Source organism: Trachemys scripta, chromosome 3, assembly GCF_013100865.1.
Source record: "Trachemys scripta elegans isolate TJP31775 chromosome 3, CAS_Tse_1.0, whole genome shotgun sequence".
Lineage (NCBI taxonomy): Eukaryota > Metazoa > Chordata > Testudines > Emydidae > Trachemys > Trachemys scripta.
The window spans coordinates 136,652,435-136,678,825 of record NC_048300.1 but is presented as its reverse complement, the minus strand read 5'-3'; the positions used below and the strand labels follow the sequence as shown (position 1 = coordinate 136,678,825).

Here is a 26,391-nt window from a genome sequence, read left to right as displayed (position 1 = left end):
AATAGGGGGATCCATCCAACCCAAACCTTTCAGCACCAAAACACAGCCCTCTACTGCTTGAGCTAAAGGAGAACTCCTGTAGCTATAGATAAATAATAGGCTTGTTATAATCACTGAAGCCAGTCATCAGAGGGGATACATCATTGCATGCATGCAGCCAGTGTTTTACACCACTGCTTCCTGCTTGGAAGCAGGAGAAAAACAGATAACCAGAAAAGTTGCTGTACCAGAAGCAGTTACAGGAAAACTTCTGTAGTTAAAAACCTTTACCTCTTGACCTCCCTCCTTTAAGGACTCTGCATAAGGAGGCGGAGGACTGATGCTGACTTACAGGGCCAGGGACTCAGTCTGAGCAGTGGAGCAGGGCAAAATACCGGAACATTCCTAGTTTTTAGGGACATGTGGTCACCTTAGCCTGGTAGCCGCTTGAAAGAGGACAGGCGAAGCTTTCCAGAACCTAGTTGTCTGTTAGGAAGACTGAGGGGGCATCTTTGATCTGCTGGCTCCTGATATGTGGTGGCAGGAACTAGCTCTCTGCCCTCTGCAGCAGCTTCTCCCCTCACCTGCTCTTCTTTTTCCCATGTAGCTTTTCTGGGCTAGAACCAGCTACAGGGAGGATTACGTCAGGGCTGCCATCGCCACTGCTGCCATGATCTACCTCTGGAGTAGCGAGCAGGGATCATCCATTAGAATCAAGAGGGTGGCTCCTAAGCAAATTCCTGTGGTTGATGAGTGGGGAAAGGATGGAAAGTTGTTGGTGGGCCTGGTTCCTCCTCCTCCTAAGTTGTTGTACAAGATTATGAGAAATCAGGTTTACAACTTGACAAAACTATTCTGTTTCTTCTGTGAGCATGCAGAGTGACCTGGCTGATGATTTATCTGTTTAATTATTTTATGATTTAATCATGTCAACTCAGAAGCTTATCATGAGCCTTCTTCACAACTAGAAATAAACATCCAACTAATAACTGTAGCTGTTCTTCCCTTCTAGACACAATTCTCAAGCAGAGTGAAATATCATTTAAGAAAAGGTCCAGATCCATGCTCTTGGAAGCACTACTCAACTGAAGGAGAGCTTACCGATAGAAAGGAGTCTGTCTGTTCTCCTAGGGTACTGGAGTCCAAAGTCTGCTACAGTTACCTTGGAGTATCCACTGAAGGTATTGGGGTTCTTTCCACCTTACACAGAGGTAGGAGAGAACAATCTGGCTCAGAGATATTTTCCCAAAACAAATGAACTGAAAAATAGACAGAACAATATTCCTACCTCCAAAAGCTGGCCTCATGGTGAAATCGTGGTCATCGACTCTCAAAAGCTGTTCTGTTTTTCCTTTCCGAGTTTTGGTCATGTCATGATTCTTCTTATAGATGTGGCTGTAAAAGATGAACAACAGGGCTGTTTGTTACACCAGATCTGTAATCATTGTACCGGAAGTGACTCTAAAAAGATGACACCTTAGTGGATGAGAGTTATTTTGTCTCGCTGGTTTCCATGCGATGTTAAGGAGCAATATGTATGGTAGTTTTGTCTGAGCAGCTCCCCGCTGCCGGAATTACCATGAGAGTAGCAGGACTTCTGGGCATGGTGGCGGGGGAGGCAGCGTGGAGGAGACAGGGATGCCCTGCTGCAGCTACTAGCATGGAATTACCATGCATACAGTCCACAGCCATATTTTTAATGTCCATTTCTAAGTCTAACAAGGTTCTCTCCGCTGCCAGCCCTGCAACTTCAGCATGGTCTCTGAGAATCAGGCTGTGCTCTTTCTACTTCAGATATCATTACTGTCAAAAGGATTCTAGAATGAGAGTGTAGCAGGTAATTTTGCTGAGGATACTCAAGGTAGGCTAGGAAGCATTTGCTTTTCTGCTGCTACGTTGTTTCTTTTGTGCTGACTATAGTAAAAATAGGGTTCGATCTAAAAACTAAACTGATGTGACTTGGACTTCAAACAGGTCTGCCCACTATCAAGGTGAGTGAGGTAATATCTTTTAATGGATCAACTTCTGTTGGTAAAAGAGACAAGCTTTCAAGCTACACCTGACCTGAAGAAGAGCTCTGTGTAACTTAAAAACTTGTCTCTCTCACCAGGTTGGTTCAATAGAAGATATGACCTTGTCTTGCTAATATACTGGAACCGACATGGCTACAACAACACTTCATACAGTATCAAGGTGACATTATTGTAGATTCACTTTTGTTTGACTATACTTATGCACTGTCATATGATGCTCTCAGTCCACTGTACCAATGGGAGCTGTGCGTGTGGATCGGGGGAAGCTTGTTTCCCATAAACCTTAGTAGTAATAAAATCACTCCATTCCCTCCAGGGTATTAGTATTGCATTGTTCTCACTCTACCTGAAGTCTACCTTAATTCTTAGTCCTCCATTGCCCTGTATAGCAAGTGAGAAAATGAATTCATTTTTCATTCAGATATAATGGAATATACCACAAACTACAACCACAGTAAGGAGATAGCAACAAGCCCCTGAATAAAGGGCTGAAAAAATTAACCAACCAGCATACACTGGGAATTCAATTATAGTCCTGTCAGCTAACTGTCCCTTGCACCTCTAAGAGAAAATCCGATTCTGCAATCACAACAGTTCCACATCAATATAGGAGGAAGGATTAGAATAATTAAGATCTCTGAACCCCTTTGCCCTGGAAGTGAGACCTTATAAGATCTAAATACTGCTGCAATTAATGATCAGAGAGTTACTAAGAAAATAAAAGGGGTGAGGCAGGACAGTTAAATCCATTTGTTTGTGGGGGGTCATTGGCTGGTAGAGGCAGAACTTGAGTGGAGGAATTGGAACTCTGTGTTGGCAATAGTGAATGCAAGAAAAAAAGACACCAAATGAGGATGAGAAGTTTCCAACAAAAACAGAGCTTAAAAATAAACACATGAATGATCCACTGAAATCAGTAAGGATCAGGTCTATGGGTAGAAGTGTTTCTCAGCATGTGTGTTAAATACTGGTGTTGTCTGTTTGCATATAAAGTTAATTAGGGCATGATGATGAACAGGTGGAAACACTGGCCAATATTCTGTGCTCACTTACAGATATGCGCAACTCCATGGGTGTTAACTGAGTTGCACTCTTATTAAAATCAGCTATGCTACTAGAGGGTACCAAATGTTGCATCTATTTTGAAAAAGGTTGTAGGGCTGATCTAGAGAATTATAAACCAGTGTAAGCCTTACTTCATTGGGGGTATATTAGTTGAAATAATAATTATGAACAGAACTATTAAACAGTTAGATGAACATGATCTGATAGAGCCAAACCAGCATGGCTTCTGTAAAAGAAAAGAGTGTATCTCTCTAATATGTTAAAGTTCTTTAAGTCAACAAAATAGCAAATTAAAGAGAACAGCTAATAAAATTGATTTGGGTTTTCAAAAAGCCTTTGACAAAGTCTCTCACCAAAGGGGTGTATTAAGGAAACTAAGTAATCATGGGGTGAGGTGTAAAATACTGTTATGGATTGGAAACTAGCTAAGAGGCAGAAACAAAGTAGGAATAAATGGTGGATTTTTACCATGATGAAAGGCCAGCAATGGGGTGGCCCAAGATCTGTACCAGGACCGGTGTTGTATAACACCTTTATTAATGACTTGGAGAAAAGGTGAACAGAAGAGGTGGCAAAATTTGTAGTTGACTTGAAATTATTAAATTACTCATGATTAAAGAATTTGGTGAGGAACTTCGGGACAACCAAACAAAGTGGGTAGCACAGTGGCACATGGAAACTGGTATTAGGCAAGCGGCAGACAGAGTCAATTTGATTAATTTCATGTACTCCTCTCTACATACATGCACATCATACATCATTTGAAATCTTATTATGTCTACTTTAAGATGAGGTATGATGTGGAGCTGTCAAGTGGTGCTATTACCAAAGAAACAGGGATAAATAGTGACACCATCTACATGTTAAAAATGATCATTTTAAACTAACAGAAATGAATGCAAATATTTCTATGACTATGTATTATTGCAAGACATAAAATTGTATTTCTTTGTGAGTTCAAAACATCACAACAACAATGTAAAAGAAAACCTAACAATAAATCTGTACAAGTATCATTGAAATGTAATAGCGCTGGTGACATTTCTAGTTATCATCATCATCATCAATTTTTTCATCATTATGATCTCTGTCGAGAATGAATAGATTACCACGATCTTCATTGCCTTTACACAGTTCTGTACAGGGAACATTGTTCTGACTACAGACACAGCTGACTGCGCAGTGACCCCTACTGGTACAACTAAGATTTTGTAGAAGCGCAGATGTCATTGGGCCCTTGAAGAATATAGGATGTAGGTTCATGATCCACATTTTCCCATCCTTGTTGCAAAGGTGATTCAATATCTAGTTTATCTATGCGTGAAGACATCCAAACCTTGGTTTGCCAAGATGTTTTTCTGACATGATCTTCAAAACTGTCCTGACATGGTGGGAATTTGGCCAGTGACGTGTCCTTTTTAATGGACTGATTGAGGTGCAAGCAATTCAGGTCTTTGTGGGTCTCCTTTTCTTTCTTGCTTTGGTCATATACCACTGCTATCAAATTCCTTGCTGCAGAAATTGTGGCTTGTCCATCACTTTCTCCCAATATGACAAGATCTCTCAAGTGGTAGGCTCCCTTTATTCTGACAACATTAAACACAGATTTTTCCTCCAATACCAAATAGGGATAACACAGAGTCACATCCTGGTAATGCATGAACTCCTGGAAGTATGTTGCAGAAGTCATGTGTGCACGCGTCACAAATTGCATGCACTGGTATAAAGTGATGCTTATCAATTGTCCTGGAAATGGTCCCTGTCTCAATCCATGTGTTATCTGTATGTTCCATTTTTGAAAAGGAATGAACAGCAAGCACCAAAACACCTGTATCAGATGACCTAATTATTATGCTTTCTTTCACGCCGAGAGACCAAAAGGTCATATAGGCACATAGAGCATACAGAAGCATCCATGTGTGCACTTACTCTTGAGTACTGTACAAATCTTGGGCTTCTTCAGTGCTTCTATGGATGATGGAATTTGCTACTTTGCTATTGGAAAAGCCCCCTATAAGAAGTAATGCCTGTGCTGGATGTACTTCTATATTCTCGGGTGCTTTTTGAACCATATAATCACAGAGGAATTTTACAAGTGACTGCTTGTTGGATGCCATGTTTAGAAACTTCTTCCATGGAGGCACAGGGAATCCACCAATCACCTAGCATTTCTTGCATGCAACCTTAGATCCTGTCCAGCACTGTCTTTTTGCAGTTTTCACAGAGTTACTATTGTCATATCTGTCAATGACTGATTACAGAATTAGCTTTGTCAAATCCTTTTAGGACCTGCCTCAACTATTCAGCAACCAATTCATCCAATGTGTGGAATTTGTCTACAGCCATCATTTGTATTTCAGCCATGGCATCTCTGATGTACACAGTGGTTTCTTTGTTGCATGGTCTTAGCTCATGGATTCTTTCAGCCTGCGCTTCCAGCTGATGCCCTAATTCAGTTTTGCCTGTTCTTCTCATCGTTCTATCAGCATGGAAGAGGGACATAAGAACATTATCTTGAAACATTATCTCTGCATCTTGCTCAGGACAGGTCTCTGCAGAAAACAATTCCTGGACTGCTAGTTGCTATGATTGTCCCTCCCTTATCAGACACAGGCCTGGTCCACACTAACCCCCCACTTCGAACTAAGGTACGCAACTTCAGCTACGTTAATAATGTAGCTGAAGTCGAAGTACCTTAGTTCGAACTTACCGCGGGTCCACATGCAGCAGGCAGGCCCCCCCGTCGATGCCGCGTACTCCTCTCGCCGAGCTGGAGTACCGGCGTCAACAGCGAGCACTTCCGGTATCGATCCGGGATAGATTTATCACATCTAGACAAGACGCGATAAATCGATCCCAGAAGATCGATTGCTTACTGCCGGACCCAGAGGTAAGTATAGACCTACCCTTACATTTGATCTTCTTGGCCATGTTGGCAAATGTTCTGATGCCAGATTTCTTGATTGGGCTGAAGAAACTACATGTCCCATTAGAATCAAGTGCATCTCTTTCAGATCTCTCCATTTGTTCTTCACCAACATCTGCTATTTTCAGCAGAGACTCTTGTACATCTGATATTACATATAGTCCAGTAGATGCATTGATAAGCATCTCTGGATGATTCAGGGTCAAATTGGTTTGTCATATTGTTGATGATATGGTTGCTAAGAGTTGTAACATGCTCTTCATCCCTCTTCAGTGCAGGGGAAAGGACTTGTTTATGGACTTTGTCTTCTCTACTTGCTGTTAGACCACATCTTTCTCTCATAGCTTTTGCATATTCATAATATGAAGCTGTGTATTGCCATCTCTAATACTAATACTTTCTGGTGCACAAATGTCACTGAATTAAAAAGCTAGTTTCTAGAATATTTCATAGGCTAGTACAGCATTTATAGGCCAATACAAATTAAAACCTTCTACCAGGCAGACCATATGCTACATTGTACGTACAAAAGCTTACCACTGGAGAAGCATTACATTAGGAATTCATGTATAGTGGAACCTCAGAGTTACAAACACCTCGGGAATGGAGGTTATTCATAACTGAAATGTTCGTAACTCTGAACAAAACGTCATGGTTGTTCATTCAAAAGTTTACAACTTAATATTGATTTAATACAGCTTTGAAACATTGCTTTGCAGAAGAAAAATGTCACTTTTAACCATCTTAATTTAAATGAAACAAGCACAGAAACAGTTTCCTTACCTTGTCAAATTTTTTTTTAAAAACTTGCCCTTTTTTTTAAGTAGTTTACGTTTAACACAGTACTGTATAATGTATTTGCTTTCTTTTTGTCTCTGCTGCTGCTGCCTGATTGTGTACTTAATGGTTTCAAATGAGGTGAGAGGTTGACCAATCAGTTCGTAACTCTGGTGTTTGTAACTCTGAGGTTCTGTTGTACATTTATATCTATCCATTATGCCATACAAACTATGGGTATGCAAGCTACTGATGCTGGTGCCCAACGTTCAATGTGAGACTGATCTGGCAAGCAAATTTCAATTGAAAATACAGAAAACTATTATAATCAATTGTGAGCTACATTGACAATAACCAATATGCGATATGAAAACATTTCATGTTAGTAGGTTGCAAAATGTTGATATTCGCCATTTTTGCCAGATACTAAACAACTTCATCGTTTCTGAGAAAAAATATTTGCCTACGCAAAACCAAGAAAAATCTTTTAATACACTGTCGTTTGGAAGCCTTGACCAAATAAACACCACACTAAAGTGTTGAAATTAACCTAAACAGTAAAAACCGTAGCCAGTCATGTTGCAATTTTTCTGCCACTGTGCAAAAAAAATGAAACTTTCTACTCTGCGCTGGTTAGGCTTCAACTGGAGTATTGTGTCCAGTTCTGGGCACCACATTTCAAGAAAGATGTGGAGAAATTGGAGAGGGTCCAGAGAAGAGCAACAAGAATGATTAAAGGTCTAGAGAACATGACCTATGAAGGAAGGCTGAAAGAATTGGGTTTGTTTAGTTTGGAAAAGAGAAGACTGAGAGGGGACATGATAGCAGTTTTCAGGTATCTAAAAGGGTGTCATAAGGAGGAGGGAGAGAACTTGTTCACCTTAGCCTCTAAGGATAGAACAAGAAGCAATGGGCTTAAACTGCAACAAGGGAGGTTTAGGTTGGACATTAGGAAAAAGTTCCTAACTCTCAGGGTGGTTAAACACTGGAATAAACTGCCTAGGGAGGTTGTGAAATCTACATCTCTGGAGATATTTAAGAGTAGGTTAGATAATGTCTATCCGGGATGATTTAGACAGTATTTGGTCCTGCCATGAGGGTAGGGGACTGGACTCGATGACCTCTCGAGGTCCCTTCCAGTCCTAGAATCTATGAAATCTATGAAATTTTGGGTACCATTGTTTCACCTCACCTAAAGGCTTACAGCGCCACTTGACAGCTCCACATCATCACTCACCGACACATACATACGATAAGTTTTCAAATGATATATGGGTGTGCATAGGTTGGGTACGTTAAACTCCAAAAATATGACCCTTTTTGGAGAATTGCCACACATCTAAAAAGAGCATAATATGAAAATATTAGGCCTGTATATAAATCAGTGGTACAGCCTCACTAGGAATATTGTGTTAATTGCACAAAAAGGGGATAGCAAAATCAGAGATGGACAGCAAGAATGATTAAGGGCATGGAAAAACTCTCATATCATGCAAGATTGTGAAAGGCGGTCGATAAGAGGAAACATGATAAAAGTATACAAAAAATAAATGCTTTAGAGAAAGTAGATTGAGAACACTTAGCCTCATAACACAAGGACAAGCTACCATTGAGGCTAAGAGCGTAACAAGATTCAAAAAAGGATTCGACATTTATATGAACAAGAAAAATATCCAGAATTCTAACAAACAGGAGTTTTGATAGGAATATAAAGCCAAACAGTAACTGGTAGGGGTTAGAAGGAAACTTTCTCTGGAGGAAGGTTACTTCATAACTGCCTACTTTAGGGTTTATTGAACTTCCCTCTGTGTAAGCCACTGTTGGAGACAAGATACTCGACTAGATGGACCACAGTTCTGATCCAGTAAGGCAATTCCTATGATCCTCAGTATTGCACTCTGGGAGGAAGAATCGTAACTATTCATACACAGTTAATTCTGATTAACCACTCAGGAGAAAGACCTGAGCATCATTGTAGAGCTGCTCAGTGAAAACCTTCTACTCCAAAGATATGAATAATCAAAGGAATAACCAAAAAAGCAAACAAAATGTTAGTTTTGTATAAGAATATTATGAACAATACTGATGATATTATAATGCCACCATATAAGTCAATGATACACCTTCACCTGGAATACTATATTTAATTCTGGACACTCCAGCTCACACAGATAAAGCAGAAATAGATGGCTCCAGAGATACACAACCAAAATGATTAGAGGCATAGAAAGACTTCCAACATGAGGACAGATTGAAAAAACTGACACCATTTACTTTTATGAGGAGATGAGAAAGAAGGGACATGGCAGAGTTATAGAAAACAAAGAATACTAGAGAAAATCAGCTGGGTGCTCTCTATTTACATTTCTCAAAATACTTAAAACAATGGAGTACTGAATGATATTAAAAGACAACGAATTTAAAACTGACAAAAGGATTTTAAAACCCCCCACAAACACAGCACCCTTGGAACTCAGATGCAAAAATTTTAGGGCTAGAAGGGACTGTTGTGATTATATTGCCTGATTGCCTGCATTATGCAGACGATAGGATTTCACCAAGTCGTTCCTGCATCAAGCCCATAACTTCTGGGTGAGTTGAGGAATAAATCCAGTGTTTGCTCATAATTGTTCTTGGCTTCTGGAAGTAGCCCTTTTAAAGTGCCAAATTTTATTTATTATATGTATATATTGTGATGGGGCAAGGCCAGGTGGCAACAGTAAAGTAGTGAGGAACAGGTATGTTAGCCCCAGGCTAAACAAATCCCTGGTACCATGGTAACCAAATGGTAACCAAATGGCAGTTGCTCCAGGTTAATCAAGACACCTGGGGCCAATTAAGATCCTTCTAGAAGGCAGGAGAGACAGCTAGATTGATTGGGACACCTGAAGCCAATTAAGGACTGGCTGGAACTAGTTAAAAGCCTCTCAATTAGTCAGTGCAGGGTGGGTGCCAGGAGCTATAGGAGGGAGTTGTGCTGTTGGAGGGACTAAGTAGTATGAATCCATATCAGGTGCAAGGAAGGAGGCCCTGAGGTAATTGTGAAGAAGATATTGAGTGGGGGCTGCTGTGAGGAAGTAGCCCAGGGAATTGTACATGCTCTATTTCCAAAAAGTCAGCTTTCATAGCTGCTAAGTTTAGGGTCCCTGGGCTGGAGCCTGGAGTAGAGGGTGGGCCCGGGCTCCCCCTTCCCCTCCCTGATTAATCACTGATACTGGGAGACAACAGAGACTGTGTGAGGGAGGGTTGTTTCTCCTCACCTCCCTTGCTGGCTTATGATGAAAATGGCTCAGTAGACTGTGACCCTTGCCTCTAGAGAGAGAAGGGCTATGTGGAGGGTCACAGTGAGGCTAGCAAAAATCCATAAGGAAACGCAGGACCCACGGAGTCAAGGACAGAACTTTGTCACTATATATATAACTAGTCAGAATTATCTTCTCATTGGCACAAGATAGCACTGAGACCAAGAGCTTAGCAGGATTAAAAACAAAAAAACTAAAACAAGGAAAAATAAAAAAAGGATTTGACATTTATATGGATAATAAGAACTTTCCAGGGCTACATTGGATGAGATCTAAAAAAAATTGAAACATAAGCCCTCAAGCTCCAGGGCATAAGCCAATCACTGATAGGGTAAAAACAAAAAATTCTTTATAAGCAGAATAGTTTATAATTGTCTATTATTGGTTTTCTTGCACCTTCTTCTACAGCATCTCATGCTGACCACTGTCATGACAGAATACCGGTCTAAATGGACTATTGATCTGATGCAGTATGGCAATGCCTATTACCTATTTCTTAATATGATTTTAGTTTAATATGCTCAGTGAATACCTTCCTTGTCTCCAGTACAGTTTCTGAAAACTGCTAAATAAAGGCCCCATTACCTTTCCAGAATAGGTACAGAAAGTTGGAGAGGATAACACACTTGGTAAATCCAATACAAAAGAAGTACTAAGAGCTTGTCTTTATTACTGGAGTAAGTTGAATTAAATTACTCTACTCCAGCTACGTGAATAACGTAGCTTAGGTGGACTTACCCCGGTGTCTTCACTGCGCTGCATCAATGGGAGACGCTCTCCCATTGACTTACCTTAATCTTCTCGGGGAGCTGGAGTACAAGGGTCAACCAGAAAGCGCTCTGCCATCAATTTAGCAGATCTTCACTAGACTCACTAAATCAACTCCTGCTCCATTGATTGCAGCAGTGTCAATCTCCCAGTAGTGCAGACCAGCAGCCCTAAGATCAGTATCTTCTGGTTTTCTATATAACAAAGTGCACCACAGCTACAGTTGTACAGTGGAAGCTAAATGCAAAATGGAGCAGAATGTACTAAAAGAAGTACATGGCTATCTGTCATAACTACGAACTATCTTGGATTGACATTCAAAATTTAATCTCTCCTTTACACATAGTAAAGTCAGCTGAGCATTGAGGGAATCTCTGGGCGGCTTTAAGCTGGCTCTAATAAAGCCCTCAGAGCTCCCCAGTCTAGGGGACATGTTGGGGGTGTTGCTAAACTGCCAGTGAGGATTCTCTAATTAATGTGAGTGACGAATTCAATCCCCTGCTGTCTCTAGGATCCCAGAGGACAGCCAGCCATCTTTGTCCCTACCTTCAGGTGTGACGAGTACTGCTGCAGTCCACCTGAGAATTCAGCCCCTAACTGATGGGAGCAATTTTATTTTCAGAATGTGTGGAAAACTGTATCAATTCCCCAGTAGCGGATAGAAACAAATCCAAAGGCAGTTCATGGGCATTGACATTCACCAGTGTAAATAAAAGTGTATTCCACACTGCTCACTATCACATGTTCTACATATCCTGGATCAGCTGGTGTCTGTGACCCTTAATCTTACAAAAATTAAAGCTTTCTATGAATCTTTAGGTGGGAATATTTTGTGCTAATATTCCCACCTAAAGATTCATGTGCTAATATTTTGTTATCAATGTTGTTGCTCAAGTTTTTAGTCTGCTTCACAGATAAAGTAGAATATGGTTTGTTCCTGATATTGTGTAATACCCATTGTGATGTCTTGCTTAGGACACCCAGAACTGTGAGTCCCCGTGTTTCTGCTCTGCTTCAGCATGAGTGAACTTTGCTGCTCCTAAGATGTGTGTCAGTTCAAACCTTGCCTTGAAGGTAACAATCAGTAAACTCCAGTTCCCGAGTTCCCTTGGGACATCTCCCTGCAGAGTTCAGCCCCTCTCACTGGGCACTAATGGAAGTTATGAAGTTAGCTGCCTCCAAAGAGGCAGCACACATCAGCCTGTTAGGTTAGCTGAAGACTCACACTCCACTTCAATTCACAGCACTGAGATGATTTTGTAATAAAACAAGAATAAGTTTATTAACAAAGAACAGAGATTTAAGAGGTACACAGCAAGAGAAAAGAGACTGGAATGGTTACAAACAAAACTTTCTTGGGACAAAACTTCATCTTAACAAGTTACAATTTTTGCTTAAGCAGTTTTCTTACTTATATCAAGTTACCAGCATCCTCTCCCTTCAGGCGAGGGGATCCAGCTTTCACAGGCTCACAATTCTCTATGTCCCCAAAGTGATGGATGACAAAAAGGCTTCTGTTAATGTTTCCCAAAACTCATTGTTTTGTCCCCAGAGTCAGGATGATCTCCTGCTGGTCTTCCCTTCCTGTTGATTTCCCGCCACCCAGCTGATCTGTATATAAATGAGGTTTCTGTTGTTTTGATTCCAAAATGCACTGGAGACACAGATAGCTGCCTTCCCTTCTATCTGGGAGAAAACCTGTTTCCCCCTTTGTTTGGTCACAGACCTTAAAGCATAATCTTAGTTAGTATCCATAATTCTTCATATAGTGTTCATACATACACTTCACAATCATATCAACCACCAGCTTTCATAAAATACCTTATTCAATGCCCTTTTATAGTACAGTAATATTGTATACAATCAGTTGAATCAATTGCATATTCTTTGGGGTTTACACCCCTTGTTCTCCCCAGTCCCTAATCGTCACACTGATCATGCAAACTATCAGTAAATCAAACCTCATTTACTGTGGTCCTGACCCTGCATTCCTTATCCACCCAACACCCATCAGACGCTAAACCACCAGCAAAACCAATGACAATTATAGTGTTAAATAAAGGTCACACAAGAATGCTTTTTCTGCAGAGAAACTCTCTTTTGGTATGGGTGTTACACCAGGCAACAAAGTTTACATTTTATTTTCATGCTTTAGGAATGATTTTGCATATCCCACTCTTGGCTTCACTTCACTCTCTGCCATGTATGAGTTATGCGGTTATCTTTGGCTTGTGGGAGCAAAAAGTATATTGTACACTGTCCATCATTATGATGAAATCAATGGGAGCTGCATCTGTATAAGTGAGAGCAGAACTGGGCCAGTATGTTTGAGTGCAAGGATACAGCACAGTGGCCTTCAGCACTAGAAATGCCATTTGGCCACTGATCATGGCAGAGAGCCGCAGAACTAATGTGTGCTTGGAGCTTTACAGGTTCTTCTGGAGGAAAGATCCCAGCTCTGGAAAACTTACGATCTATATAGACAATTATACAGACAAAGGTTGGTAGGAAGGAATAGGGCTTAGACATTACTGACTGCCACTGACTTGTGTGACACTGGGCAAGTCATTTCATCTCCCAGTTTACAATGATATGACCCAAATGGGGGAATAATGGTATAAATGTCACTCAGAACTTGGTTCCTTTGATGCCACTGCTATTCACAAGTACTAGTCTGTGCTCTCAACACATTCTATGTAACGTGCTCTGAGATCTAGGGATACAAAGTTCTGTACAATGGTAAATTATATTATTATGTAAAATACAAGCATTTGTGCAAAAGAAATAGTCACTATGTTAATCACACCAGATGAATAACTGTTATGATCTGAACTGTACTTGGGTTCAAGGAGAAATCAACCATTCAAACTGTGGTTCTGTTGACATCACTGCCAACCACATGCATCTGTCCATTGGGTTTTTTGGTTTTAAATTGCTATTTTCTCCAGGAGCAATGCTGTTTTGTAGTTGTAAGATGTTTTGTGATACACCATCTACATGACCTTGTTCAACCGAAAGGAGAGCCACATGCAAATAGAGCATGGCATGCTGAGGCTTGTGTTGCAACATGCTGATGGTTTGTGGTTTGTAGCCCTCCAATTTCCTTCGGTATCTACTGTACTATACTGATACCAAGCAGTAGTTAATACTTCAGTATCTAATGCACATTTCTAATATTAGGTACTGTAACTAATTCTTCATGGATATTACCATAGTAAAATGAAACTCGAGGTTGATTAAACATAATTAAGGTGTACAATACTCACAATATTTTAACTTTTTCAATTAATCATTGCCGTTAGTAATCTTCTTTCCCATACACTTTAACTTTATTACTCTTCTGAGCAATTTGCTTTAAATGAGAATTTGGAAAGTAATTTACTCTAGAAAAATGTACCAACAACAATAATCTCATTTTCCCTTGAAGCTGGCTATGCATTTCAAGTGAAGAACATCAATTTAGAAAGCCTTCCCAGCAATGTAAACAAATAGGCAAGGATATTCAAAACTCACAAGTGGTTTTATGTACCTCACTTTTTGGATGCCCAGCCCCAAGCGCATATTCGGGACTTTCTGAAAATCAGGCCCCTTTTAGATATTTCAAGTTGGGTACCCAAAATCCCTGGGCACTTCTGAAAATCTTGGCCAATTCTTTTCAACTAACAAAAGTTCAAATCAAACTCCATTTCCATAGTGCTTTGTTTAAATTAATATCATATTCAGCATTTGGAAAAAAGAGACTCCATCCTTTTCCAAGTGTGGCTGTTGAAGATTGTAATTGAGGGGTGAAAAGGAAAGCACAGAGAGGTAGACATACAGAATGTCACTGAATCACAGTATTCCAGATGCAGAAATAGACACACCAGATTAAATTTCAGTGGACAGTTATATTGATTGATAAATTATTTATAAATAATGGCCCCTGCCTTATAATCACATATGCCTGTATTTTTACCCGTCTATGTAGTCCCCTGGACTTCAAGGGCTCTACTTAATGTGTACAAAGCAGAGCCATCACGCGACTAAAAAAATTAATCGTGATTAATCGCACTATTAAACAATAATAGAATACCATTTATTTTAATATTTTTGGATGTTTTCTACATTTTCAAATATATTGATTTCAATTACAACAAAATAAATAGTATTTTTCAATTCACCTAATATAAGTACTGTAGTGCAATCTCTTTATCATGAATGTTGAACTTACAAATGTAGAATTATGTACAAAAAATAACTGCATTCAAAAATAAAACAATGTGAAACTTTAGGGCCTACAAGTCCACTCAGTCCTACTTCAGCAAAATCGCTCAGAAAAACAAGTTTGTTTACATTTGCAGGAGATAATGCTGCCCGTTTCTTGTTTACAATGTCACCTGAAAGTGAGAACAGGCATTTGCATGGCACTGTTGTAGCTAGCGTTGCAAGATATTTACATGCCAGATGCACTAAACATTCATATGTCCCTTCATGCTTCAACCACCATTCCAGAGGACATGTGTCCATGCAGATGATGGGTTCTACTCGATAACGATCCAAAGCAGAGTGGACCGACACATGTTCATTTTCATCATCATGAGTCAGATGCCCCCAGCAGAAGGTTGAATTTCTTTTTTGGTGGTTCGGGTTCTGTAGTTTCCACATCTGAGTGTTGCTCTTTTAAGACTTCTGAAAGCATGCGCCACACCTCATCCCTCTCAGATTTTGGAGGGCACTTCAGATTCTTAAACCTGGGGTTGAGTGCTGTATCTATTTTTAGAAATCTCACATTGGTACCTTCTTTCATTTTGTCAAATCTGCCGTGAAAGTGTTCTTAAAATGAATATGTGCTGGGTCTTCATCCGAGACTGCTATAACATGAAATATATATTACAGAATGTGGGTAAAACACAGAGTAGGAGACAAACAATTCTCCCCCAAGGAGTTCAGTCACAAATTTAACACATTTAACGAGCATCAGCAGCATGGAAGCATATCCTCTGGAATGGTTGCCTAAGCATGAAGGGGCATACGAATGTTTAGCATATCTGACACGTAAATACCTTGCAACACTGGCTACAAAAGTGCCATGCGAATGCTTGTTCTCACTTTCAGGTGTCATCGTAAATAAGAAACTGACAGCATTATCTCCCATAAATGTAAACAAACTTGTTTGTCTTAGTGATTGGCTGAACAAGAAGTATGACTGAGTGGACTTGTAGGCTCTAAAGTTTTATACTGTTGGGTTTTTTTTAAGTGCAGTTATGTACCGAAAAAAATCTACATTTGTAAGTTACACTTTCACGATAGATTGCACTACAGTGCCTGTATGAGGTGAATTGAAAAATACTGTTTCTTTTGTTTATCATTTTTACAGTGCAAATATTTATAATCAAAAATAATAATATAAAGTGAGCACTGTATACTTTGTATTCTGTGTTGTAATAGAAATCAATATATTTGAAAATGTAGAAAAACATTTAATAAATGTTAATTGGTATTCTATTGTTTAACAGTGCAATTAATCACAATTCTTTTAATCGCAATTAATTTTTTGAGTTAATTGCGTGAGTTAACTGCTATTACTCGACAGCCCTAGTATAAAGTTATTCCCTGTGTACTTGCAAGACGGGTCAAATGTACATGATCAATGACTTATCTAAGAGAACCTTCAAGGAACAGGTGTCAAATTTGGCAGGAAAAAAAAAAAAAAAAAAAACATACATCAGTGGTACCAAACTCTCAAGATCATTATATCCCAAAAGAATGTCTCAAACCTGTCTTTTACTGTATTGTGTGTCATCTATTGAGATGGGGTCAGGCCAGACAGCTATAGGAGAGTGGTCCTATTGGGTGCTGGGAAGTGGGTGGGCGTAAGCCCGCCCACAACTAAAAGCCCCTCCCCCAGCATGGGGAGGAGCTACTGAGCCCAGAACTCAACTAAGTTCAGGAGACAACAAAGGAAAAAACAGGAGCAGGCGTGGGGTCAAAGGGTCAAAACTAGGGAACCTGAAGAGGACTCTGAGCAGAGAACCCCATACAGCACCTACTGCTCCTCAAAGGCATCCAAGGAGCCAGCAGACGCCGTCCAGAGGAACTCTGCCTGGATGCGTGAGCAGATAAAGGAACCAAAACAGGCCCTACAGTCACACAGCCCCACCTCAGCCAACCTCCTCTTCCTGGTGTTATAAATAGCCACTTGGCCATGGCCAGGAGGAGGTTCACGAGGTGGTCCCTGGACTTCATGGGGCCACGAATAGGGTGTGCATAAATAAACAGGTGCAGGGAAAAGTGTAGCCAGAACCTCAATAAGAGGTTCTGGAGGAGCCGGAAGAGGGGCTGCAACCTGGTGCACTGACGATACACCACAGAAAGGGCGGGTTCTGGGGATAGAGGTGAACCGTACCAGGTACACGCCCGTGCTCACGGCTCCATGTAGTAGCCGCCAGCTAATATCCCCGGCGGGCAACCACACTAGGGTAGAATACAAGCTGGCCTTCCGGGGCTCCCCACCCTCCAGAGCTGGTAATAGGTCCCGCCACTTGGTGTCTGGACAGGACGCAAGGGTCGGGAAATGAAGCGTGTGGAGCACGAGCATGTACAGTTGTTCTCTCGGTGAGGTTCGGAAGCAAACTGGTTGCAGAGCACACAGCTGGCTCGGGGTATGAGGAGGAGAAGGGGGCTGGGAGGGCTAATGGGGCAGGATGGAAAGATCCAGAGGGCCTAGGGTGAGGGGTGGGTGGGGAGCGCCCTCTTGCAGGACCCACTCGAGGTAGACCCAAGTAGTAGGCAATAAGGCGGCCTCAACCTCCCGAAGTACGCGTCAGGGTGTCCAAAGGGTGGAGAGCCCCATGCGCCAACCTAGCACTAGGGGATCCAACCAGTCCCCCCGGTCGTAGTCCAGGAGGTCTCCGATCCTGGTGACTTCTGCCAGGACCAACCTCTGGTGCACCAAGGGAGACTCCACCACCTGCACGTGAAACTGAAGATTGTGTAGCAGGGGCTCTGCGAGGAGATCTATCCCCTCGGTGGCCAACACAGACCTGGTCGCTGAGACCAGCGTCTAGGTCCAGAGGAAGTCCTAGTAGAAGACTGGCAGCTCAGAGAATTCTTGCAGAAGACCACTCGGATGGAGATAGAAGAGCTGCCAGTCAGATTGGAGCCCTCGGAGGCAGCAGAGGAAGGCATGTGCCAGCGTGCTCCATGCCGGCTACCTGCACTATAAAGGAGTCTCTGCAGGGCCTGGAGGTGGAAGACATGGACCTGAGTGCACAAGCATTTCAGGCCTTGTGCCCCCCCCTCCATAGGGTCCCCCCCTTCTCCAGGGGGTATAGGAAAGTGGTAGAAGGCAGGTATATTAGCCCCAGGATAAGCAGGTCCCTTTTCCCCTGGTAATTGAACAGGGGTACTCCAGGTTAATTAGGACATGTGGGGCCAATCAAGTGCCTGCCAGAAACTGTTAAAAGCCTCCCCTCCAGTCAGATAGGCACGTGCAATAGGAACTGTGGGGAGCAGGTGTGCTACTGGAGAGCTGGATGGTGCAGACATTGACAAATGCCAGAAAGAACATCTCACAGGTGAAAAGCAGGGGAAACCCTGCCCAACCAGGCGTACAGCCCTTCTGGGCCCTAGAGGTTTGGGGGAAGAGACCCCACCAGAGGGGAGAGACTGAATTGGGTGTCTGGCCTGCTGACACTACACCCGGAGGAGCTACCAGAGCCTAAGAGGCTCCCCTCCCCTGTCAGGAAGGCTGGGAGGAACCTCTGCTCTGACAAGGTGAAGACAATAAACCCAGGGATGTGGGGAAATTCCAAGGGAGAGAGGAATTCCCCACCCCCGGCTAAGAGGAAGCATGGAATCCACCAAGCCAGAGAAGGAGCTCTGCCACACCACACAGAATACACCAAATTGATCCTTGGTGTAACTCTGACTTCCATAAATGTTTTGACTCTGCAGTTCATTTAGTGTTCTGTTTCTGAGAAAACTGGTGAAATCTCAAATCTTTATTATGTTAGCAATTCTAGGTCCGTTTTAGTTATGAGCCCCTGGTTTTGCCTTTGCTGAAAGACATATGGATTATTATATATTCTCCCTTTGACCCACTCATCACATGTTCATTTTACATAAAAAGAATGATAAATAATAACTCAGTAAACTTCAAATAATCAAATGGGTGGTTTTGATTCCTTTCTTACTGAAGAAATACCACAATTTTCTTCTCAGTCTAACAGTGGTTTGGGCTTCTTATGCATCCTTGTGAAAAATTACCAAGCATAGATGTTGCAAAATCTAAGTTGCCTAGAATGTCTTTGTAACTTTGTAATTGCAAATAACTTAGGAAATTACACACAAAAACTATGTTAAAGGAACATTATTAATTACATGATCACAAACTACTTTCCAACAAGACCCCTCCCTCATTCAGTGCACAGAATAGACCTGATATAGGGAGTAATCAGGGTAGTGTAGTGAAGGAGACTGTTATCTGTAAGACTCGTTTCATTTGTTGCAGAAGCTGGGAGGTGTGTAGTGAATGAGGCAAGGGATTACCACGACAGAAAGCCTGGTCTCGTCCGTTAAGGCTGCTGAATGCTGCCCTGGGGGACTGGATTATATCTCTGCCTCTCCCACAGAGTTCCTGTACGATGCTGAGCAAGTCACTGAGGGTATGTCTACACTGCAGCTGGGAGGTGTGATTCCCATCATGGGCAGACAGACTCACACTAGCTCAGCTCGAGCTACCATGCTAAATGTGTGGATTTGGCAGCACTGGTGGCAGCTCGGGCCAGCTGCTGGAGCCCAACTCCACCCAACCGTCTCAGTCCAAGATCAGGCAGGTAGATCAAGCTGCTGCCAGTGCCACAACATCCACACTCTATTTTTTATGTGCTACCTCAAGCTGAGCTAGTCAGCTCCTCATACCAATCAGACCTCCCAGCTGCAATGTAGACATGCCCCTAACCAAACTCTTCACAGGTAGTCACTAATTGTGTGTTCCTCATTTTCTGGGTGGGTACACAACTTGAGACCCTGGGATCTGATTTGAAGACGTGCTGAGCACACAGACCTGTACCTGAAGTCAATGGTGGCTGTGATTTGAACAAATAAAGAGCTGTATAATGCTAAGTACTCTTAAAAATCAGGTCCTTGGTATCTCAAATTGGGCACTTAAAATTAGTGGATACTTTTGATTTTACTCTCTGTGCCTCAGTTTCCTAACTGTAAAACGGGGATAATATCACCCCCTCAACTCACAGGGATCTTGTGAAGATAAATTCAATAATGTTTGTGAAACACTCAGATACTATAGTGACAAGCACCATATAAAAGCCCATGAGGAAATTATTAATTTTGTCTTCAGAGCAGGGTCTGAATAGTATGCAATAAATAAGACCTAATGCCACACGTTGAACAATGATGAAAAATATTGATCCCAGTCCATTCTGTGAACTGAATGAGGCAGAGGCCTTGTGAAAAAAAATTGCTTGTAATCATGTAATTAAAGACTATCATAATGCATACTCACAAGGGAGATAGCAACTGTGAAAAAACGGGATAGGGGGTGGGGAATAATAGGCACTTACATAAGAAAAAGTCCCCCAAAAATGGGACTGTCCCTTTAAAAATGGGGCGGATGGTCACCCTATTAATTCAGGAATTTTCCAGCTTTTGAGTGCTTGACTTTGCAACTCTAACAATATTGGTTTAATATTCTTTTAAAATAGCTGTGTTTGGTGTCATGTAATTAAAATGATAGAAGAAGCTATGTACATAGAACACAGGACAAGGAACCAAGGGGCGAGCTTCTATTCTTGGCTTTGCCACTGCTCTGCTGTTTTGCTTTAGCCAAATCACTTAATCGCTTTGTGTCTCAGTTTACCCATCTTTAATATTCATTATTCTGGGAACTAAGGGGGTCACGTAATATTAAACAAAGTTCTTTGAGATCCTTGAATATAACACTCTAAAAAGTCATCAAACCACAAATTATGGAGCAGAAAGATTTTTGGGTTAATAGAGCCAAAACCAAAGGCCTTTGAAGTCATGTAAAGACTCCCATTAACATACATGGCTTTTTAGTATGCACATATACTACACTGACCGGCACCTTACCTAAGATGGAAAATGGAAAAACTTTTAAATATAGACTCCAATAGTTGAAAATATTTTTCTTGCCTAATGTATTTATAGAAAAAGAAGCAAGAGAAATACAAAGCAGAATGCATGAGGCAGGTACAAAAATAAAAAAAATAAAAGACCCATTTATTTTTGTTTCTCTCTATAAGAAATGGCAATCTGACATTGAAACTGGGTTTCATTTGACTGCAGGCAAAAAAGTCCAGCACCATGCAATTTTCAGCACAGGTTTGGTTTTAACACAAGACAACCAGAGTTTTGCAGTACAAAATAATCAGGAATATTTAAGTTACTGTTACTATTTAACTCTGTATAAAATGTTTTTAACAGTGAGCACTACAGAAATGTCTATAAATAAAAAGAAATGTGATTCTCATTTTCAGGTTTCTAAATAAACTTCATTTTACATACATTTAAATGAATGCATTAAGAAATTTATATGGATAAATCACAAGGACATAGTGGTCTATGCTAAGTAGTATACAAATATAGTTTTGGTGGTTATTTAACATCTGTGGAGAAAGACATAAAAACTGTTCCTTATACTTTTGAAATATAATGATTTATCCTTTCATTGGTTAACACATTGTTTGTTATACATCATTAATTCACAGTAAACCGAGTAATATCTATCGTCCTCTACAGTGCATAATCCATGTATTTAAGAAAAAAGTTTGACTATTTCTTGAATTCTCTACTATTACAACTTTGCAAAAGTCAGTGGGGGTAGGTAATAGTTTATTTTAATAAATGTCAAGAATAATTGCGAAGAGAGAAACCTTCCAATAACAACTTATTAACCAAGAGAGTGGCAGTACTTTTGAAAAGAGAAATATTCAGACTGTAAAAATGTGTATTAGCAGTTTATGCTGCTTTGTAACTTTTCAAGGTAGAGTTCAACTATATAGGAAAGAATCCCACGCAAGTACTAATGGTGAATCATTAGATTTCGCAAACAAATATTCTGAAAGAAAGCCCAGCATGCTTCAGATTTACATTCAGTAAGGACTAGATTCTTTTGAAGTCAGTGGCAAAGCATTCCTTTTGGTGTAAATGGTTTAGCATCAGGCCCTAGATGTCTTAATTAGAGAATAAATTTTGTCACTAAAAACATGTGCTTGCATAGTCTGCATTAAATACCAATAGTAATGTTAGACAATACTAGCCTCTCTGCTTCTTTCATAATACATTTGCTGCAAAATGTCTACTGAATCTCAGCCCTTTCTGTAGATAAAAAGGTATGTTCACAGTGCCATGCCAAACAATACAAAATGAATAAAAAGATGACTGTGTACAGTCAGAGTGATTCCATTTAATAAGATGGATTAACCCAACTTTATTTTCAAGCTCTTAACCTAGCAAACAATCGTCTAAGATATAATTGTCACTGGATGACATAACTCTATACAAAAAAGGATAATATTCTCTGGACTGCTTGGCAGGTTTGGAAGCTTATCTTTTCTAATGTAAATCTCTCCTCGTCCCCAGTCTCAGTAATATTAAATCTAACAAACTTCACTAAGACCTTTACCTCTTTGGTGCACACTTGCCTTATTAATACCATAAAAAGTATATTAAAGTTCCGACATAATTTTCCAAAATGTATCTGCAGAATAACTTTACAAAGCTGATAGAGTATATACTCTCTTGCAGTAAGAATACCATGCACACTAACTAAAACCCCACAAGTTCTCATGAGAAAATGAAATGCATTTTCAGGTGGATTTGCATAATAGAGATGTTTAAATAAACAACCACAGGAAAATAGAAGGCACTTTGAAAGATTCATTTCAAATAAAGCCTTGTGTTATTGCTGGGAGGATATTTAAAACTGAATTGGCTGAACCCTTGTTCTACATCTACCTTCAATTCTTACTGTATCTACAGTATTGTGTGTGCATGTCTGAGACTGTGTTCACTAAAATACAATCAATGGCCAGGTTACCAATGACAGCTGCTAGAAACATGACCAATTACAGTTAAATCTGAAGATAGCAGTAAAGATTGTATAAGGTTATTCAGAAGACATAGAAGCTAGTCACATATACAATTAAAATAGGCAAATTTTATGTACACATCTAACTGAACTGACTGTATACATCTATACAGTATTACTTTCACTAGTGTATATGTAGTGAGAGCAAGAGAGTTATATATTTTAAGGTTCCTTACCTTGCCTTCTGCACCTCCAGCTGACCTGTCCACCTCCTCCTCCTGTGCTTTCTGCTCTCCACAAGAAGGACAAAGCAAAAGAGTAATAAAATGAGTTTTGCAAAATAAGGCATTTTATGGAAAAGAGTGATGAGACACTCTACACTCCAATAACCTCCTGCAGTACAAATCCACCCTAGTTTAAACATTGAATCAGCTATAATTCCAGGGTCGTGTGTTTGTCAGAGTGATCATTGTTAAAAATACTGCTTTTCTGATTTAATAATTTAAACTGGCTTTTGCGGGCTTCTCACTCGAAGCTCATCCTTCATCACTGCGTAGTGATTGGCCATTACTCAAGAAGAAGTTTCTCCTGGCAAACAACATTTCCACTCGGTCCTAAAGGAGATATTTGCCAAAAGTCATTATATAAAAAGACTGCAATTCCACATGCCAGCTTTTTGTTCAAGCCGCTAATCTCAGAACTGTACTATCCTTCTGTCAGACTGTATAAAACCATGCTGTCTCTTTTCATTAGGGATCCCAGATTTTTTATCACTATAATACACATTTTTAACAAGGTGGTGCCAATATGTTTTGTGTTTAAGATCAGTACACTTTGCATTGCTGTACATATTTTAGTATAGTTTTAGGGAATTTGATTTTTTTCTAGATCAGTTAACAGTTAGTCAACTGTGTAGTATAATTTGTACCAGCATGCTGTTTCTGTGATGTCAAATTTTTTTTAAAAGCCCATAATTCTTCCAAAAGAATTTTTTCCCCCCATAGGTTAACAGCATTAAAGTGGTTATTTATTTTGAATATTAGGATTTCTCTAATAATTAAATTGTTAAAAATTAAAATTAAATAAAATATTGTTGGATTTTAGGACACTCAGTAACTAAATCTTCTACGGTTCCAATCCTGCAAATATGAAAGTATGCAAGAAACTTTGTACATGTGAGTAGTCACTACTCATGTGAGTAGTGGGTTGTGGGACTGAGACCTTAATCTGTTAAAAAGCTTTGAGATTAGCATGAAAAGACATTACAGCAGCTGCTTTTTATCACAAGGAAGAGGATGTTTTCAGGTGTCATTCTGAAGTTTGTTTATTTACTAAACAGTAAAGGCAGGGGAATTCAATATTATACCTTGTCTTGACAGATGAAGAGGAAAGAATCACAGAACTAAAAATTAATAGTAATTTAGGTGCAAGTGAACACGAACATTTATAATGTACCAAGAGAATAAAACCCAGACCAGCATGGTGGGTGTTTGCGTTGGGTGTGTGTTGTATTATAGCCCTGTGTATTAAAAAAAAATCAACCTGGTTTAGTGGGGAAATGAAGGCAACCATAAAAAATATGTATATAACAAAAGGAAGAAAGGAAAAGTTGATAGTAATAAATATAAATCAGAAACTAGGAATTATAGAAAATTGATAAGGGAAGCAAAGGGACAAGGAGAAGTGTATAGCCAGCAGAGTTTGGTTTTTGTTTGTTTGTTTTTGCTTTTGTTTTAAGTATATTAGGAACAAAAAAAATCCTAACAATGATATTGGACCATTACTAGATGGAAATGACAGAATTGTCAATAATAATGCAGAAAAGGTAGAAGTGTTCAATAAATATTTCTGTCCTGTATTTGGGGAAAAACAGATGATGTAATCATATTTTATGGTAACACTCTCTCCATTCCACTGGTGTCTCAGGAGGATGTTAAACAGTAGCTATTAATATTAAATATTTTTAAATTAAGAATTCCAGATAACTTGCAACCACGTTTTTTTAAAAGAGCTGGCTAAGGAGCAAGATAATTCTGGGCAAAATAATGGAATAGCTGATTCAGGACTCAATTAATAAAGGAGGGTAATATAATTAATGCCAATAAATACGGATTTATGGAAAGTAAATACTGTCAAACTATCATTCTTGATGAGATTACAAATTTGATTGATAGAGGTAATAATGATGATGTAATATATCTACACTTCTGTAAGATGTTTGAGTTGATACCACATGACATTTTGATTAAAAAACTAGAATTAGCACGGCACACGTTAAATGGATTAAAAGCTGGCTAACTGACAGGTCTCAAAAAAAAGTTAACAGGAATTATCTTTGAACAGGTGTGTTTCTAGTGAGATTCCGCAGAGATTGGATTTTTTCATACACTATTGAACATTTTTTATTAATGACCTAAAAGAAAACAAAATTATCACTAATACAGTTTGCTGATGACACAAAAATGGAGGAGTGGTACATAATGAAGAGGACAGGTCATTGATACAGTGTGATCCAGATCACTTGGTAAACTAGGTGCAAGCAAAAATGTGGTGGGTGCATGTAAATGCATACATCTAGGAACAAAGAATGGGGACTCTATCTTGAGAAGTTGTGACTCTGAAAAAGATTTGGGGGCTCTGGGGGCTAGTCAGACAAAGATGAGCTCCCAGTGTGATGCTGTGGACAAAAGGCCTAATGCAATCCTTGAGGCATAAACAAGGGAATCTAGAGGAGTAGAGAGGTTGTTTTACTCATATTTGACACTGATGCAACTGCTGCTGGAATACCGTGTTAAGTTCTGGTGTCCACAATTTAAGAAGGATGTTGATAAACTGGAGAGGGTACAGAAAAGAGCCACAAGAATGATTAAAGGATTAGAAAACATGTCTTATAGTGATAGACTCAAAGAGCTCAATTTATTTAGCATAAGAAAGAGAAGTTTAAGGGGAGCCTTGATTACAGTTTATAAGCATCTACCCGGCGAACAAATATTTATTAATGGTTGTCACGCTGCCTGGTATAGGTCACAGCTGAGAGTGCCAAATTCAGGACAGACTGTAAAAAACAGGGCAGACACACTCCAAAACTGGTGGCTTATTCCATCATAATATTTCACCAAGCTAGTAACAAAAGTGAGCTCTTGTATCATTGTACTAGTTCACAGAGAGACAAATAACAGTCCCCTAGGCACTCCAGCCCCTGGTTACCACCCAGACAACTGGACTTAGTGATGAAAGATTCTTAAAACCAAAATTCATCACACGTTAGGTTCTTCCAATCCCAAAGGATCAGACATTCACCCCCAGGTCAACATGTACTTTCAGGATCCCACCAAATACCACGTTGCAGCCAATCTTTAGTAAACTAACTAAAGATTTATTTTAAAAGAAAGAAAAGAAAGTTATTAAATGGTTTAAGGAATCATATACTTTACAACTGATTTCAGAGTCTGTGGATCAGGAAAACAGCAGTGATGGTAATTCTGCTAC

General features: G+C 40.0%; 1 protein-coding gene across 1 annotated transcript in view; it reads right to left on the bottom strand.

Annotated features, from left to right (window-relative positions):
- The window catches only part of LOC117875644 (gamma-aminobutyric acid receptor subunit rho-2), a 60,732-nt gene extending 37,466 nt beyond the window's left edge, over positions 1-23,266 (bottom strand). The window contains exons 1-2 of the mRNA XM_034767010.1: positions 23,139-23,266; positions 1,268-1,374 (exon numbers count right to left, since the gene is read on the bottom strand). Coding sequence (XP_034622901.1) covers positions 1,268-1,374; positions 23,139-23,251 — 220 coding nt within the window. The 5' untranslated portion in view covers positions 23,252-23,266. The remainder of the gene's footprint in view (positions 1-1,267; positions 1,375-23,138) is intronic.
- Between the last annotated feature and the right edge of the window lie 3,125 nt (positions 23,267-26,391).